Below are 16211 nucleotides of genomic sequence, written 5' to 3' on the forward strand. Positions count from 1 at the left end.
GCTCTTGCAGAAGTGATGTGGGCTTGCCTTTGTTGAAGAAGAAACTATTCTTTTAATATATCCTTCAAATATGCTGTTTTCACACAAGGAACTCATTCTAAAATTGAAACCTTTGCCATGACCATCACTGTGATTGGTCAGCAGTTTTTAGGACTAGGTACCTTAAATATAGTTTCTGACTCTGCCATGTAGTATGCCTCAGGGGACATATTAAGCCTCCTCTGAGGGCCTCAGGCTCTTGTTTTGTGACCTGAGGATAACTATTTAGCAGATTCTATGAATAAATGTTTTGAGATTTTGGTGTGAAATGCACCAGTTGTACTCTCCCCTTCTCCCCAGAAGACACCCATCAGCTTACAAACAGCTCCTTGCTTCTTGCAGACAGCTGCTCTGTCACCCCTCATCCCACCTGCCCTGCTCTGGTATCTGACAGAGATTCAGCTATTACTGTGATGGAGTGATTGCCAGCGCCCAGGGCTGTGGATAACGTGGGAACCCCTAATGCTTCCTCCTCTGAGAGCCCTTCGTGCACTGGAAGTGGCAGTGAGAAGGTTGTGCTCTGCCCAGTGCAGTGCCCAGTAGGAAGCTGGTGATCAGTAACTGTTTGTTGAATGAATGAACACTTGAATAACTGGTGCCCACAGTTTGTGTCCTGCCCCTGTGAGGCTCAGTGGATGTAGTGCTCTTAAGAGTCTGCACACACACAGTCCTTAACTTGCTTATTCTCTTCTCCTGCTGTCAGAGGGACCCCTTTCTCTCTGACTTGAATGCTCATGTCCACTCTGGGGTCTTCCCACTGCCCACTGGGCTCTCCTCCCGTGTCCAGACCGTTGTGGAAAGGTGTGATTAGAAAGTGAGGCCCCAGTGCAAGTTGTGGAGACATAACTTTGACTGTTCCTGGGGTGAGCACAGGAAACGCCGCTGTGAGTAAATCAGAACAACAAAGGTTTTGCCCTAATAGTCCAAAATTAAAATAATGGTATTCAAAGACTGTAGAATTTTAAGCCACCTCAGCAGTGCTCCCTTCTCCAGTGAAATGCAAGCTTGTCCTGGGCCAGAGCAGCCCTCTCTACATCTGATGGAGAGGGAAGGAGCAGGAGAGGCAGGGGAAGGCAGGGACCAGCCTGCTGGAGATCTGTTTCATGCAATGAAATGCTACTCCCCTTGTCCAAATACACCCCTGACCTAATGCGCCTCTCTTGATTTTGCAGCTTAGGTGGCAAAATTACTAGTCAGGGCTCTGGGTGGTAAAGAAGACAAGCATTCCCAGTTAAGACTGGATTTCATTTTCCCTTAGGAACAATGTGGAGAATATTCACGTTCTGTAGTATTGTTGTTATTTCTAATAGTACTGTTGACAGTTATAGTTCAGCTGTATTCTGCATTAAATAGCTCTTTGGGAGTAATCCCAGTACTTTCCAAATTACATATTAAATTTATCAACTGATTTTTAGAGTATAATCCTTTCAGAAGCTGGGAATTGTGTGTCCACTAGAATGCTATTCCTACTGAGTGATTTTATTTCAGGAGCCAAATTCAGTTTAAAATGAGTCACACCTAGGATTCAGTCCATGGACATTAAATTACAAAAATAAGAAAAGACTCCTTTTAAGGTATAAATCACCAAAGACAGCCTGATACATCAGCGCTCCAATAATAATTTGATTTATTACAGAGAATTTTATGGATGAATCATGTGATATGTAGGTATTTGGTTTAAAAATTTTCTCTTTCATCAGGTTTTCTAGAAATTAAAATGTCTGTTTTCATATCTCTCTATGTGTGTGCTTTATTTACTCCTTTTGCCTTAGGTAAGTGTCATTTTAAGGTTTTTGAGTAAACTATAGAAATTGTCTGTTGGAGGTCTTATTTAATATACAAGCTTATATTTAGGATCTTACAGTTTTGATTTGAGTATGAAATTGAATCACCCTGGCCTCGTAGAGGACATGTTTGTCCCACTGTCACAGAAATAAAACCGAAATCGTGGAACGTTGCTCCCTGTCTAGTTCTTCCCTCTTTGACCAGCAGGATGGTCCCATTTGCAACACGCCCTGAACAGAACACATTACGTCCCCGAGTACCTGTGTCTTGGAGTCTGGGGCTCTTCAGCGGAGGTGGCGCCACTCCCCTTCCTCTTACCTATTGCAAAGATGGTGTTTTTTTCAGAAAAATTACAACTGTGTCAGAAAAGGCTTTTATTACTTTGAATATTATTTAAAATTTTATTATTATAAAATTTAATATTTATTATTTTATTTATTTTTCCAACCTTTTGATCTTAGAGTCTCCAGTAGCAAGGTTAAAAATAAACACCCCTCTCTTGAGGTTTATCCCATTGCAATATCTTGACCACTTCTTTATTATGCTGAGAACTTGTCTTTTGGACGTGGAGCTCTAAAACTTATTATTCAGTAATCTTGATGACAGGCAGATTCTATACCTTAAGATGAGAAGGGAAAAAAAACCTTAATTACCCTCTAGTTCCTAAAGCTTTTCTTGAATTCTAGAATGGCTATTTTAAGCTGAAGGAGGGGACTTCCCTGGTGGTCCAGTGGTTAAGACTCTGCGTTTCCACTGCAGGGGGTGCAGGTTCAGTCCCTGGTCAGGGAACTAAGATCCCACATGCTGCGTGGCTTGGCCAAAAAAATTTAAGTTGAAATAAAGATAGCTGCAGAAAACACACAAAAAACATCCAATACATAAACCCTCATTGCTGTAGGATTTTTAAAGAAACACTTCAACTCACAAAGTGCTTTGTGGAACACTTATAATAAGAGAACATTTACATTAATTATCCCTTTTGGTCCAGAGATGTTTTCAGAGAACATTTACATTAATTATCCCTTTTGGTCCAGAGATGTTTTCTGAAATAACATCTCGTCTTTATACTTACAGATGTCTAGAGTTTCTGCTTCAACACGATGCAAATGCATCTATCCGGGACAAGGAAGGCTACAACAGCATACATTATGCTGCTGCCTATGGCCACAGACAATGTCTGGAATTGGTGAGCTGTTTTGTCTTGATTTGTTCTCTCTCACACAAACACACATACACCCAAACCTGAAAATGCTGGTCTTAATCTCTCAACAAATGTGCCCTCACTGCCTAATTCAGTCCCCACGGGAACTCACCTGGAAAGATATTCTGTGGTAAGCTATTAAACTGTTTCCCTTTACAATATGTAGGTCTTTTTGTTCCATTTCTGCCCATTCTAATCTCAGAGCTGACTAACAATTGATTCTTTTCCGCATTAACTTGGACTAGGAATTTTAGACCCTGTTGTGGACACAGTTTGTATTTTGAAGATAATTTGGATGTATCAAATAAGCTTAGTATATATTTCCAGAGTCACACTTAGCACCCCAATATCCAGTAACAGTGTCATAAGATGACTTACGGAACCATTAGGCATATGGGTTTGTTATAGTCCCACATCTGTGGTTTAGGAAAAGAAATCGGCAAGGGTATAACAGCAGAATTTACTGGAATTTCTAAACCACCCCAAATTTCAAACCCATTAGTGATCAAGAAACACTTGATTTGGAGTCTGAAACTCCTCTCTTGGTGTAGGTTACCAGATGCAAACTCAAATGTCTACAGGCACAGGAATATAAAAAAACAAGTGAAGTGAGCCCAGGTGTGGATAATAGGGAGTGGTGGGGACTGTGGCAAATAGGACATGTTCTGTCTGAGGGGAGAAAGAGCTAGTCAGCTGCAGCTGATGGAGACCAGATGGTACTGCAGACCCAGGTTTGCTAGAATTCCACTGTTTCAAGAGAGGCTACAACTCTAGACTTTTTGTGTGGAATTTCCTGCTTCGAAAACACTGGGTGGGTTAGAAAGAAAAATTACGGGTTTGTGGCTGAATCCTGACTGCAGGCCATCATTTGCTGTCTTCTGAGCATCACCCTTGATTCAGCTTCACCAGGATACATGGGGTATCCCAAACTCACCATCTCTGGTCCAGTGATAGGTGCCACCTTCCTTACTGGACTCCAACTGTTTTCCTTGTTCTTTTAAAGGAGAAGTCCTACTTTTCAGAGTTATTTGAAGGTGTGTTTGGTGAAACACTTGCCCTTCATCAACTGCATAGTTTATTGAGAAAGGCATGAGGCAGAGAGCCCGCAAGCAATGGTGTGAGCGCCTACATAGAAATGACTCGATGCCCCAGTGAGGCCCTTTACCTTTGGCCTTGCTGCTGGTTTTTCAAATGGTTCCACTTAGGGTCTTTCTTACTATATTTGTTTTAACTATGAATGTGGGATATTGGTGAATTGTAAGTACCTTCATCATTTCTGCGGACTTCCAAGTCTGCTTTGCCTGAGGTTCTTGTGGATGATAAAGATTTCTTTGCTTGACCTTGGGGGTGGCATTTTTTTTCTGTCCCGTTTTAATTCCATCATGGTTCCTCTTCCAGTTACTGTGGCTGCATAACAAATTACCCTCAAAGTTAGTGGCTTAAAACAACACTAATCACTTACTTGTTTCTGGTCAGGAATTCAGGTGTGGTTTAGCTGAGCAGTTCTAGTTAATACCCTATGAGATTACAGTGTCGGGGCTGGCATAATCTCAAAGGCTTCTTCTCTCATTTGTCAATCACGTGGGTAGGAAGAATCGAATTGCTGACATTCCTTGGGCCTTTCTCTCCGTCTCTATGTGGTTCCTTTTTGCGGTTTTCTCTAGCATGGTGTTTTCAGAATAGCTGGATATCTTACCTGGTGGCTCGGGTTGCTAAAGGTATCCGCCCTGGGAGAGAGTGTGAGTGAGAGTGTGAGCAAGTAAAAGAAAGAGACCCTATGACTTTCAACGATTTAGCCTTGAAGTTCACATTTCTGCGGCATCTGTTCATTGCCGCAGTCACAAAATCCAGAGGGGTGAAGTAGATGCTGCCTTCCAAGCGCAGGAGTATCAAAGAATTTGTGGACATATTTTTAAACCACCCAGTTCCATAGGAAGATGTAGGAAGCCAGTGACGTCAGAGCCTTCTATAAACTGAATTTAAAGTAGAATCACAAGTGGCCAAGGGGCAATCTCTTATCTTACAGATGAACAAACCAAACCACAGGGGCATTTACTAGGTTGTCCAAAGTCATAGCCCTGGTCAGTAGAGGAAGTGGTACCGTGAATCAGGATCCCTGATTTTAAAAAAAAAATTTTTTTTTTTTTTTAACCACATCATGCCGCCTTCCATTGCTGGTCAAAGCTCTACCACCATCCAAAGCTTTTCAACATAGGGCACAATCTTGGCAGGACCTGGTTAAGATATAAGGCAATATCACTTCTTCCTTCTAACACCAGCAGTGGAAGTTGATCTAGACCTATCAGCACGTAGGATTTGTGTTTAGATCCCACAAAGAAAGGGGTGTGTGTGTGTGTGTGTGTGTGTGTGTGTGTGTGTGTGTGTGAATCAGTGGCAGAGTGAAGGTTTACTACTGTAACTACCCATATGAGCCTGCATTCCAAAGTTTACTTAAGACAGCTGTCTTTAATTGGTTTTCTCTATGAAAACCATATGTCATCATTGGACATATGAACTTTTATTTCAAGGATTATTATAGTCTTGATAACTTGTGCTGTTTTAAAGTACTTTGATGAGTTATCTTTAATCCAATAGTATAATAACTCTGATAATGATTTACCCATAATACCTTTTTTTCTATGTAAATGATATATGGCACGTTATTTTCCTTTTTCAGGAAAGCCCTCTCAGGGCCATGATTTCTGTTATCCAATGAAAAGGTTTTCTGTCTACAGAAAGTTTCACAAGTGCTATATGATAATGAAATTATCCCCTTGATTAGGTCAACACTGTGATTTACAAAGCAATAATGATTCTTGGAAATTATGTACATACTTGACATACAGCACTGTATAATTCTAAGGTGTACAGCGTAGTGACTTGACTTACATATATTGTGAAATGAGTACCATAATAAGTTTGGTTAACATCGATCATTTCATATAGATAAGAGAGAAAGAAGGAAGGAAGGAAGGAAGTAGAGAGAGAGAGAGAAAGGAAGAAAAAGATTTTTTCCTTGTGATGAAAATAAGGACTGCTTTTGAACAATAAGGGCTATTTGAAGGGCATCTTTTCTAACTTTAACTTTCTCTCTCGACTAGGACCTCCGTGCACTCATGCTCCTTAAAACTCCCATTTCTTTGAGGACTAGGTGTTAGGAAAGCAAGCCACTTAACCAATATGCACTAGGTGGTACATACCTAAGACTCACCACCACCATGCCAATCTTCTCCCTTATCTCATGACACAAACACCTCAGTCCTCCTAGGGGGTTATCTGTTTTACAAGTTGGTCCTGACTCTGTGTTAGATGCTAGAATTATGACAATGAAAGACATGATTCTGGTAGCTCTGAATGGCTTACTTGAGCCTCTGAGCAAGAATTATTCAGGGAGACCTTTTTTTTTTTTTTTTTGGCCGCACTGCATGGCATGCAGGATCTTTGTTCCCCGACCAGGACCAGGGATCAAACCTGTGCCCCCCTGCAGTGGAAGCACAGAGTCCTAACCATTGGACCACCAGGAGATTCCAGGGAGACCTTTCTTTAAGTCACATTTCCTAGCCTATGTCTCTGGCCTGTGGAAGGTGTGGAGAGAGTAAATGAGTATTTGTGGCCCCTGGGCCTCCCGTAGCAGACCGGGGCCTTTGTGCTTTGGAGTAGGAGTAGGATTAAAAAAGATGGGTGGCATCAGAGACAGCTGATTTGTGAGGTTGGTAAAATTTGTCTTTTGCCTCTTTTCCCAGAGAGCAATTACTGTGATTATGCATATCATTACTTTTGATGCATATTTTATTTGACTCTTAGTGTGTGTTTACTTGGCATTCGTGGTTTACGGCTCCTGTCTGTGATCATAAGCTTAGAAGTTGTAAACCATCCTTTGTGTTCAGTCCATTTTGCTATAATCAAAAGGGAACAGAAATTATTTAAGTTGTTTTCATTCTATTTCCCTTATACAAAGTACTACTGAATTCATTCAATGAGCAAAAAAACTTCTAGAAAGTAGGGTGAACCCCTTAGCCTTGATAGAACAGGTTCAGAATTCTGCCACGTCTGGCTACTTAGGCCAGTGTTTTCAGCTGGGCTTGATCAAAGATGTACGTACCATGTGTGCAAGCAAAAATCTGCCCACAAGTATATGCTGAGAGCTGTCATCAGTCATATTCAATTGGGATCAAAATATCAAAGCGGAACAGAGGAGACTTGGCTAATAAAGCATCTTGTGTCTGAATAAGACTTATGTTTGAGTGGAGGAAGGGAGTTGGCAAAGGAGAGCTCTGTGCCTCCCTTTTCCTTTATCTGGAATGCATTCTTACCGACTCTGGAGAGGAAAGTCAGAGTCGTGCCCCTACTTGGAATTTGTGAGTTTATATGGGCACACTGTTTTTCTCTTACAACATTCAAAATTTGTCTGTGAAAGAAATATCTTTGTGGCTTTGTTACTGAAATGGAAAAATGTATGTGCCAGTATAATTACATAAATTATCTACGGAAATTTAGAGAGATTGTTTGAAAACTCTAGGCCTCTGATTAAATTCAGTCCAAGATTCTAGCATGCCAAATCACTTGGAATTTGGCTGCTTCCCTGGGACCTTCTCTCCCTTTCACTGTTATGAGATAATTTGAACTTCAACCGGGAGAGTTTATGGGGGTGACAAACGCCCTTGTGTGTATATTCTAGGAATTTCTGGGATTCTCTGAAGACAGTTGTATCTTGGGCAACTGAACACTGAAATTATGCTGCTTTTTAAATGTGTCTTGTATTTATCATAGGGCTTTAGGAAACCATTACCACCTGCCTTTGTATAAGATGTACTCACATTGGCAGTGTCTAATTAAGCTTCTCAAGACTGAGAAAGCAGAATATAGAAGAGGGGTTTAAAAAAAAAAGAAAAGGAGAGCTACTTAGCAGTCAGCTGAGGACACGCTGAAAACCCAGTGAACTTGAACCCCAGCCCCAAACAAGTCTCTGATGGCTCTTCTCTGTCCTCAGAGGTTCTGCTAAGAGATGGAACTGGGGGTGAACATGACCTTCCAGTAGGCGGACTTCCAATGGGCAGTGGAAACTTCAACAATGCTAGTCTTGTTTTTTCTTCTAGTTAATTCAGTTGAAGAGAAACATAAAATCTTATAGAGAACTCTCATTAAGGGAGGGAGCAGAGGTGTGGGCACAGATACTTTGATGCTGTTGGCAGCCTCCTCACTGCTGTGAGTAAAAATATAAGCCCACAAGTTTTGAATCAGAATTTGGATGTGAGTCTATGTTCAGAACATTGGAGTAGACAATATTTTATGACAAAATGTTCCACTTATCTCTTTGTAATAGAGCAAAAAAGAAATTTTTTTGGCTTTACCATGAATGAATTTGGCACTTGATGAAAGAACCATTCAATAGGATGTATTAAAATAAACAATTTCAGTTTCACCTTCAGTTGAGTGCTCAGGACAGTGGAGCCATTGCCCCCACATTTCAAAGTCAGGTACCAGTTTTCAACCCATGGCCCCCTTGCCCATTTAAGAGATCAGAGAGCAGATTTCTTTGGAGATAGTTCTGCTTCACATCCCATCACCACTCCCCTGCCCCTATAGCAGGGGAGAAATCCTGATCCCAAGCCCAGTGAGAGAAGCTTCAAGGAAATTGCTTGGATATCTGATATGAATTCCACACACTTTAGGGGGCTGAGTGGACTGGCATGTGATGAATCTAAAGACTGAATGGCTCTGATTAGAGCTTGCTTGCTGGGAAGTTAAATAAAAAAGAGGGGTGTGGTTGAGAAATATTCTACCCCCACCAATGATAGGTCAAGAGTGTATGTTTCCCAATGTCCAAGTGTGAGCCAAGGGCCAGAGCTGCCCTGGAGTTCTCCTGGCTGCGACTCAAGAGGGCTGCCTGGAAGTATGGGGAGGTGTAGGATGCCTGGGGTTGGGGAGAGGGGAATGTGAGCTACCAGCAGAGAGGGGCAGTCACCCAGGGAAGTTGGGAAGTTGTTGGAGAACCTAAATAAGCATCCGAGAGACAGTTTTAAACATCTGACCCAGTCAGAGGATCACTGCCAGAAGGGTGCCAGTCAGTAAGACCATTGTCCCTGTACCCTTGGTGTCCTCCTTTTCCCTCTTCTCTTTAGTCCTGAGGGAGGCAGAGGCAGCCAAGAGGGGAAAGGAGGAGGAGAAGCCATAGTCTGGGAAAGAGAGAAGTCAGCCTTGTCTCCTTCCCCACTGGGGGAGGCGGAGAGGAGCTTCGGTGCTAAAAAGCATTCAGAGTTTGTTACTACATAACAGACATTGTGATTACTGACATGAAGTTATGTTTGTGACTAAAGTGCCTGGAGAACTTTTTGTTAATTGTTGGAGATTTTATCTGAGGTGGCAGGAAAAGAAGTAGTCTCATAAAGATTATACCAGGTATAGGAAAGGGAAAATAAAGTTATTGTTTGATTATACCCAATGACTCACTGGTTCAGTACAGAGTCACACATTTAGAGTCATTATTTTAGGAAAGATTAACACTCAGCTCTAAAGAAAAAAAAAAACTATTACCCTTTAAATATATGCGAATTTAAATATCAACTTTATAAGACGTAGGTTCTAGTAATGCCAAGCACTTATCAGGTACCAAATTGTTGAAAAAATGAATCACACTTGTGAATGATAAAGCCTGACTTAGTGATAAAACTTAAATGCTAGTTTGTAAGTATTATGGTGACTATCCTGTTAGGAAGGTATTTCATAGAATCCACAGGTGAGAGAGAAAATGAAAATGTACTATTCTGTAGCTTGGCCTTTTCTGTAGATTTGATTACTTCCCAACACCAACGCCAAATTTTATTGCAACCTCTCCTTTATTTTTTTTTTTCAAGATCTAAAAAGCTGTACTGATGCATCAAATTGGTATGAAGACATCTACAAAATTAAAATTACACGCACATACACATGTATACACACTTCCTGTAATTTCTTATAAATAGCTAGTCGGCACTAAGGGATTCAAAGAAGAGGAATCATTGCTCCTGATATGGGAGCTTTAAGGACTCAATGATGTAGCAGAAAGGAAGATTTCTTAGAGAATATAACTTAAACGTTAGCCTAAAAGAAGTTTATCTGGCCTTCCTTCCTCCCTCCCTCCCTCCCTCCCTCCGTCCCTCCCTCCCTCCCTCCCTCCCTCCCCCCTCCCCCTCCCCCCTCCCTCCCTCCCTCCCTCCCTCCCCTCCCCTCCTTCCTTTCTTCCTCCTTCCCCTCCATCCCTCCCTCCTTCTCTCCCTTCCTTTCTTCTTTCCCTCCTACGCAGTTACAGACCCATTAGGCAGGCCTGAGGAGGGTAGGAAGGCAGTCCAGCTGGGGCCCAAGGAAAAGGATATCAGGAAAGCAGCCCAATAAAGATTGGAACTTATTCAGGGAGAGTGTCCTAAATGTATATACACTAAACAACAGACTGTAGTATATATGAAGCAAAAACTGATAGAACTGAAAAGATGGAGAAATCCACAATTATAGTTGGAGACTTTAGCACCTCTCTTTTAACAATTGATAGAACAACTAGATAGAAAATCATCAAGCGTATAGAAAAACTCAATAATACAATCAGCCAAGATGACCTAATCAACATTTATAGACTGTTCCACCCAGCAACAGAATGCATATTTTTTTCAAGTGCCCATGATATCCTGAACCATAAACCAAACCTCAACAAAACTGAAAGAATTGGAGTCATATAGAGTGTGTTCTCCCACCACAATGAAGTAAAACTAGAAATCGATAACAGAAAGATACCAGGAAAATCTCCAGTACTTGGAAATTAAACAACAGACTTCTAAATAATCCACGGGTCAAAGAGGACATCTCAAGGGAAATCCCCCAAACTACACTGAACTGAATGAAAATACAACAAATCAAAATTTGGGGACACATATTAGTGCTGAAAAAAATTGTAACACTAAATGCTTACATTAGAATAGAGGGAAAGTCTCAATTCAGTAAGTTTCTACCTCAAGAATCTAGAAGAAAGCAGAGCAAAATAAACTCAAGATAAGCAGAAAAAGGAAATAATAGAGATGGGAGCATAAATAAATAAAACAGAAAACAATGGAGAAAATCAATGAAACAATGACCTGGTTTTTTGAAAACTCAACAAATGAAGTAGGGTATATTACTACAGACCTTGCAGACATCAAAAAGATAATAAAGGAATATTGTGAGTAACTCTAGGCAAAGAAATTTGACAACTTAGGTGAAATGGACCAATTTATAAAACAACACAAACTACTGCAATTTACCAATATGAAGTACTGATCGTTTGAATAGTGTATAACTATTTTAAAAGTTGAATTTTAAAACTTTCCCAAAAGAAATCTCTAGGTCTGGATGGTATCACTGGAGAATTCTACCAAATATTTAAGGAGGAATTAACACCATTTCTACCCAATCTCTTCTGAAATATAGAAGAGGAGGGAACACTTTTTAATTCATATGTGAAGCTAATACCCTGATACTAAAAGCAAACGATGGTAGTACAAAAAAAGAAGTGTATGTATATATATATATATATATATATATATATATATATGCAAAAAAATCCTTAAATATTAACAAATAGAATTCAGTAAGAATTATATACCATAACTGAGTGGGATTTATTACCAGGAAAGCCTATTTTGATATTTGAAAATCAATCAATGTAATTCATCATATTAACAGGATAAAGAAGAAAAATCACATGACTGTGTCAAACGCTGTAGAAAAAATGTTTGACAAAATTCAACAGCCATTAACAATTTTCAAACTCTCAGAAAAAAAGGAAAGGAGGGGAACTTCAACTTGGTAAAGAGCATTTAACAACTTAATAAAGAACAGCTAACATTGTACTTAATGGTAAAAGACTAAATGTTTTCATCTGAAATCAGGAAGAAGGCAAGGATGTCTGCTTTCACTGCTCCTACCTGACATTGTGCTGGAAGTTCTAGCCAGGGCAATAGGGCAAGAAAAAGCAGTGAAAGGCATAAAGATCAGAAAGGAAAAAAAAAAACCCAACTTTTCCTCTTTGCAGCTGACGACTGTCTACATAGAAAATCCCAAGGAATCAAGAAAAAACAACTAGAAATTATAAATGATTTCAGCAAGGTCACAAGATGTAAGACAAACACACCAAAATCAATTGCATTTCAGTATACTAGAAATGAACACGTGGACATCAAATTAAAAATACAATATTATTTACAACTGCCCCCGCAAAAATGAAATATGGGATTATATGCTGAAAACTACAGAATGCTGATGAAAGAAATCAAAAAAGGTATAAAATGATGGAGAGACCATGTTCATGGATTGGAAGACTCAGCATAATAAAGATGTCAGTTCTCCCCCAGTTAATCTGTAGGCTTAATGAAATTCCTATCAAAATAACAGCAAGGTTTTTTTATAATAGAGGTAATATTTTTCTAAACTTTATATGGAATGGCAAAGGAACTAGAATAGCTAAAACAATTTTGAGAAAGAAAAAGTGGGAGAAATCAGTTTACCCAATTTCAAGACTTATAGCTACAGTAATCAAGATTGTCAGGTATTGGCAGTCTTAAGATACATAGATCAGTGGAACAGAATAGACAACCCAGTCGTAGCCACACACAAATATGCCCAACTAATTTTGACAAAGGTGCAACAGGCATTCAATAGAGGAAATGTAGAGTTTGCAACAAATGGTGCTGGAGCAGTTGGATAGCATAGGCAAACGACAATGAGCCTTAATCTAAGTCTCACACCTTATATAAAAGTGAACTCAAAATGGATCATAGACTTAAAGGTAAAACATAAAAAGGAAAAAAATCTCCGGGATCTAAGACTAAGAGTCTTAATACCAACTAAAAGTCTTAATAGGCAAAGAGTTCTTAATACCAATTTTTTAAAAAATTGATAAATTGGACTCCATCAAAATTAAAACTTTTGCTCTCTGAAAGACCCTGTTAAGAGAATGAAGAAACAAGCTGAAGGATGGAAGAAAATATTTGCAAACCACATGTCTGAGAAAGGACTAATACCTAGAATATATAAAGAATTCTCAAAAGTCAACAGAAAAACCCATTAGAAAGTGAGCAAAAGGCACTAACAGACATTTCACTGAAGAAGATAAATAAGTGGTAAATAAGCACCTGAAATGATGTTCAACATCATTAGCCATTAGAAAAATGGCTCCACGGCACAGCACAGCCCACTCAGTTGCACACTCAAGTTCCCCTGGAAGAAACTTCCAAATCTGTATCTCTAACCTCAATCCTCTCCAAGGTCCAGGCTCATCTGTCAAATGGCCTTATAGGTACCCCCATCCAGAGGTCCTTCTGGAACCTGAGTGGGTCCTGAACTTTATGGCACCAAATTTCATGGAATTTTGACCAAAAATACAAGGTCAACAGACCCTCGGTCCTTGAAAGAATCAATCCCTCACGCAAAACAAAGCCCTAATTCTCTTTCAAAGCCTTTTCTCATGGGGGACAAGTTTAACAACCATGCTTATTTTTAATAAAGTCATAATAATGGACATTTATTGTAAGCATATTGGGCTAGATCCTGTGCCTACATCATCTCATTTAATTCTCACAACAGCACTGTGAAATAACTCCTGTTTTTAATCCATGTTTCACACGTGAGTATCCTAAAGTACAAAGAAATGGAGTAACTTGCCCTGGGCCTTACAGTCGGTGTGATATAGAAGCAGGACTCAAATCCATGTTTATCTAACTCTAAATTCCAGGCTTTTAACCATATGCTCTACTGTCTGGAGGACTGGCAAACTCCAGACTTTAAAAGACAAAGCTGTCCCAGAGGATCTGAATTCACATCAACCAAGAGAGTGATGTCCAAACAAGATATCACTGAGGTGAGCAGTGTTTCAGCTTTGTCAAAGGGAAGTGGGAGGACCTCAGACAGTACCAATATCGGTTATGTCTGTGTCATCCATTTCTCTGGAAAGCCTTAGGCAAGGCAGTCTGCATTTTCCTTTTGTGTCAGGAGAACAGAACTACCTTATAGCATTCCCTATCCTGTGATGGGTAAAAGCACCCTAGCTACAGTTCTGAAGTACGTGCCATTATTGGAAATCTGCAGCGCTGACCCCTGGACCTCACGTATTTTCATAAAAGCACTCTTCCTTGGGCCCAGCCTTCCTCCTGAAATCTCTGTAACAGCTGCTGTCGGCTTGGCCTCACTCTTCTTATGATAGCAGCTGCCAGGGATGACCCTTTCCAGCTGGGGGTGGAGTGGGTGGGAGTGAGGGGGAGGGACTTCCCAGCAAGATTGTTTCTCCAAAGACACTTTATTCTTGGCAGCCGCCAAGGACTCCTGGCTTGTGGGGTCTAGACCAGGTCCCTCTGATAATCACTTCCCTTCTTGACCCTCATTCAGTAACAGAAAATGTAGAGGCCCGAGCATTTTTAAATCAGACTAAGTGCTCACATACACACCTGTGCCTCCAGGTCATGGGGTGGTGATGCTCACAAACAACAAAGAGCCCTTCTGAGATTCCAAAGAGGGGTAGAGGCCCAGCCATCTGTAACAGCTGAAAGGAATATTTAGAAAAACCAAACCACTCAGCAATAACTAAGATTTATTTTCTCTTATGAGCAGATCCCTATAACCTAAGTGATAACATCACTGGATTTAAATTCTGTACTTGGAAAAGTAGTTTTGTTAATGGTAAACAATAACATTCAATTGATCACTGGGAAGCCATTTAGTATAGAGTGACAACTTCATAGCATTTTTTCCCCCCAATTCAAGGATTCAGCCAGCTGCTGCAGGTCATGTAGTCCTGTAGTATGCATTTAGTGAAAAAAGTCCACGTATTACTGAACCTGTGCAGTTCAAACTCATGTTGTTCAAGGGTCAACTGTATTGTTGGTCTGTTAGGATTTTGTATTTTTGTTATTTTTATCATTATCCAAAATAAAATGTGATCTTCCAGAAGAGTACAGGTGCTATGCTGTGAGGGTTCAGGGGAGGGCACATCCCATTCTGGGTTCAGTGGTTAATGAGAGATTACCCGACACTCGTCAATGCAATGCATTTGCTGTGTTTGTCTCTCTAGATTTCTTGTCTCATCACCGCCACCCCCCCTCCCCATTTGTGTGAATGTGGGATAGTAGCACCAAATCTGAAATGAGTTGAATGATGGAGAATGTGGGTAGATGTTTGGACTTGGTTAGACCAATTGACCAACATGTCATTTTCAGGATATCAGAAGTTTTCATGATGGTTTCTTTCCTTTTGATGATATTTGCATCATCCACTAAATAGAAAAGTTGTAACTGACATCGTACATTGAAGTAAAAGGAAAATGGATACTGTATCTCAAATTGTGCTCCTGAATCCCATTACCATCTGGGATCAGTCATTCATAAAAGATTAAACGTGAGGCAGGCACACATCTGAATATATGTGTGTCAGTCTCTCCCATCTGTTTTAATTTTGCTTAAAATAATAACAGCTTTCTTTACCCACTTAATTGAATCTGCGTTGATTCTTTTAATGTTCATTAGCCAGAGGTAGTCTGTGGTGTTTAGCTAGAGTTTCAGAATCCCACCAAGATTAGCTTTAATTGAATCAGTAGAAATTTTCTTTAAAGCTGTATATTTTAATGACTGAGCTAGAATCACTAAAATGTTAATTGATGCTTAGAGTGGGTAATTTATACTGTAATTTAAGATTAAAAATGGTATCTGAAGATACATTTATGTTGGTTTACACAGCTTTTGTGGGGACTGAGACCAGGTAAGCAAAACGCCTTTCTGAAGCAGGGTACTTTTACTATCACATAGTTTTTTTAATTATTAAAAAAAAAGTGTATTCAAATCTAGTATTTCCTTTTTTCTCTTTTTCTGCAGTTTTTAATCATATTACCATGTCCCTCAGATTTTACATCCCTCTCTAACCTACCCCTGCCTCTCAAATAAAACCTCCCTTGTCCTAGGCAAATAAATTTCACCTTGTGCTGAGGCAGAAAGTAAATTAGCACAATGATAATATAATTTAGGGTAAACTAAGAATATCATCTAGAAGAGAATTACTTAAATTTAAGAATTGCTCTCAGAAGTCACCATGGAAACATGAGGGCAATGTTACTGTTTTGCCTGGTAATACACAAAGAACTGGATGTGCTCAGCAAGTGGAATTGATCAAATGTAACACCCATGACCCTGAATATTTT

The 16211-nt window shown here is 39.9% G+C and overlaps 1 protein-coding gene across 3 annotated transcripts in view; it reads left to right on the forward strand.

Moving 5' to 3' along the window:
- The window catches only part of ANKRD44 (ankyrin repeat domain 44), a 326135-nt gene that overhangs the window by 238520 nt on the left and 71404 nt on the right, over positions 1-16211 (forward strand). For all 3 annotated transcript variants that reach the window (XM_032637664.1, XM_032637666.1, XM_032637665.1), the window contains exon 16: positions 2899-3010. In XM_032637664.1, the coding sequence (XP_032493555.1) occupies positions 2899-3010 (112 nt within the window). The remainder of the gene's footprint in view (positions 1-2898; positions 3011-16211) is intronic.

Source organism: Phocoena sinus, chromosome 7, assembly GCF_008692025.1.
Source record: "Phocoena sinus isolate mPhoSin1 chromosome 7, mPhoSin1.pri, whole genome shotgun sequence".
In the NCBI taxonomy this organism is placed as follows: Eukaryota; Metazoa; Chordata; class Mammalia; order Artiodactyla; family Phocoenidae; genus Phocoena; species Phocoena sinus.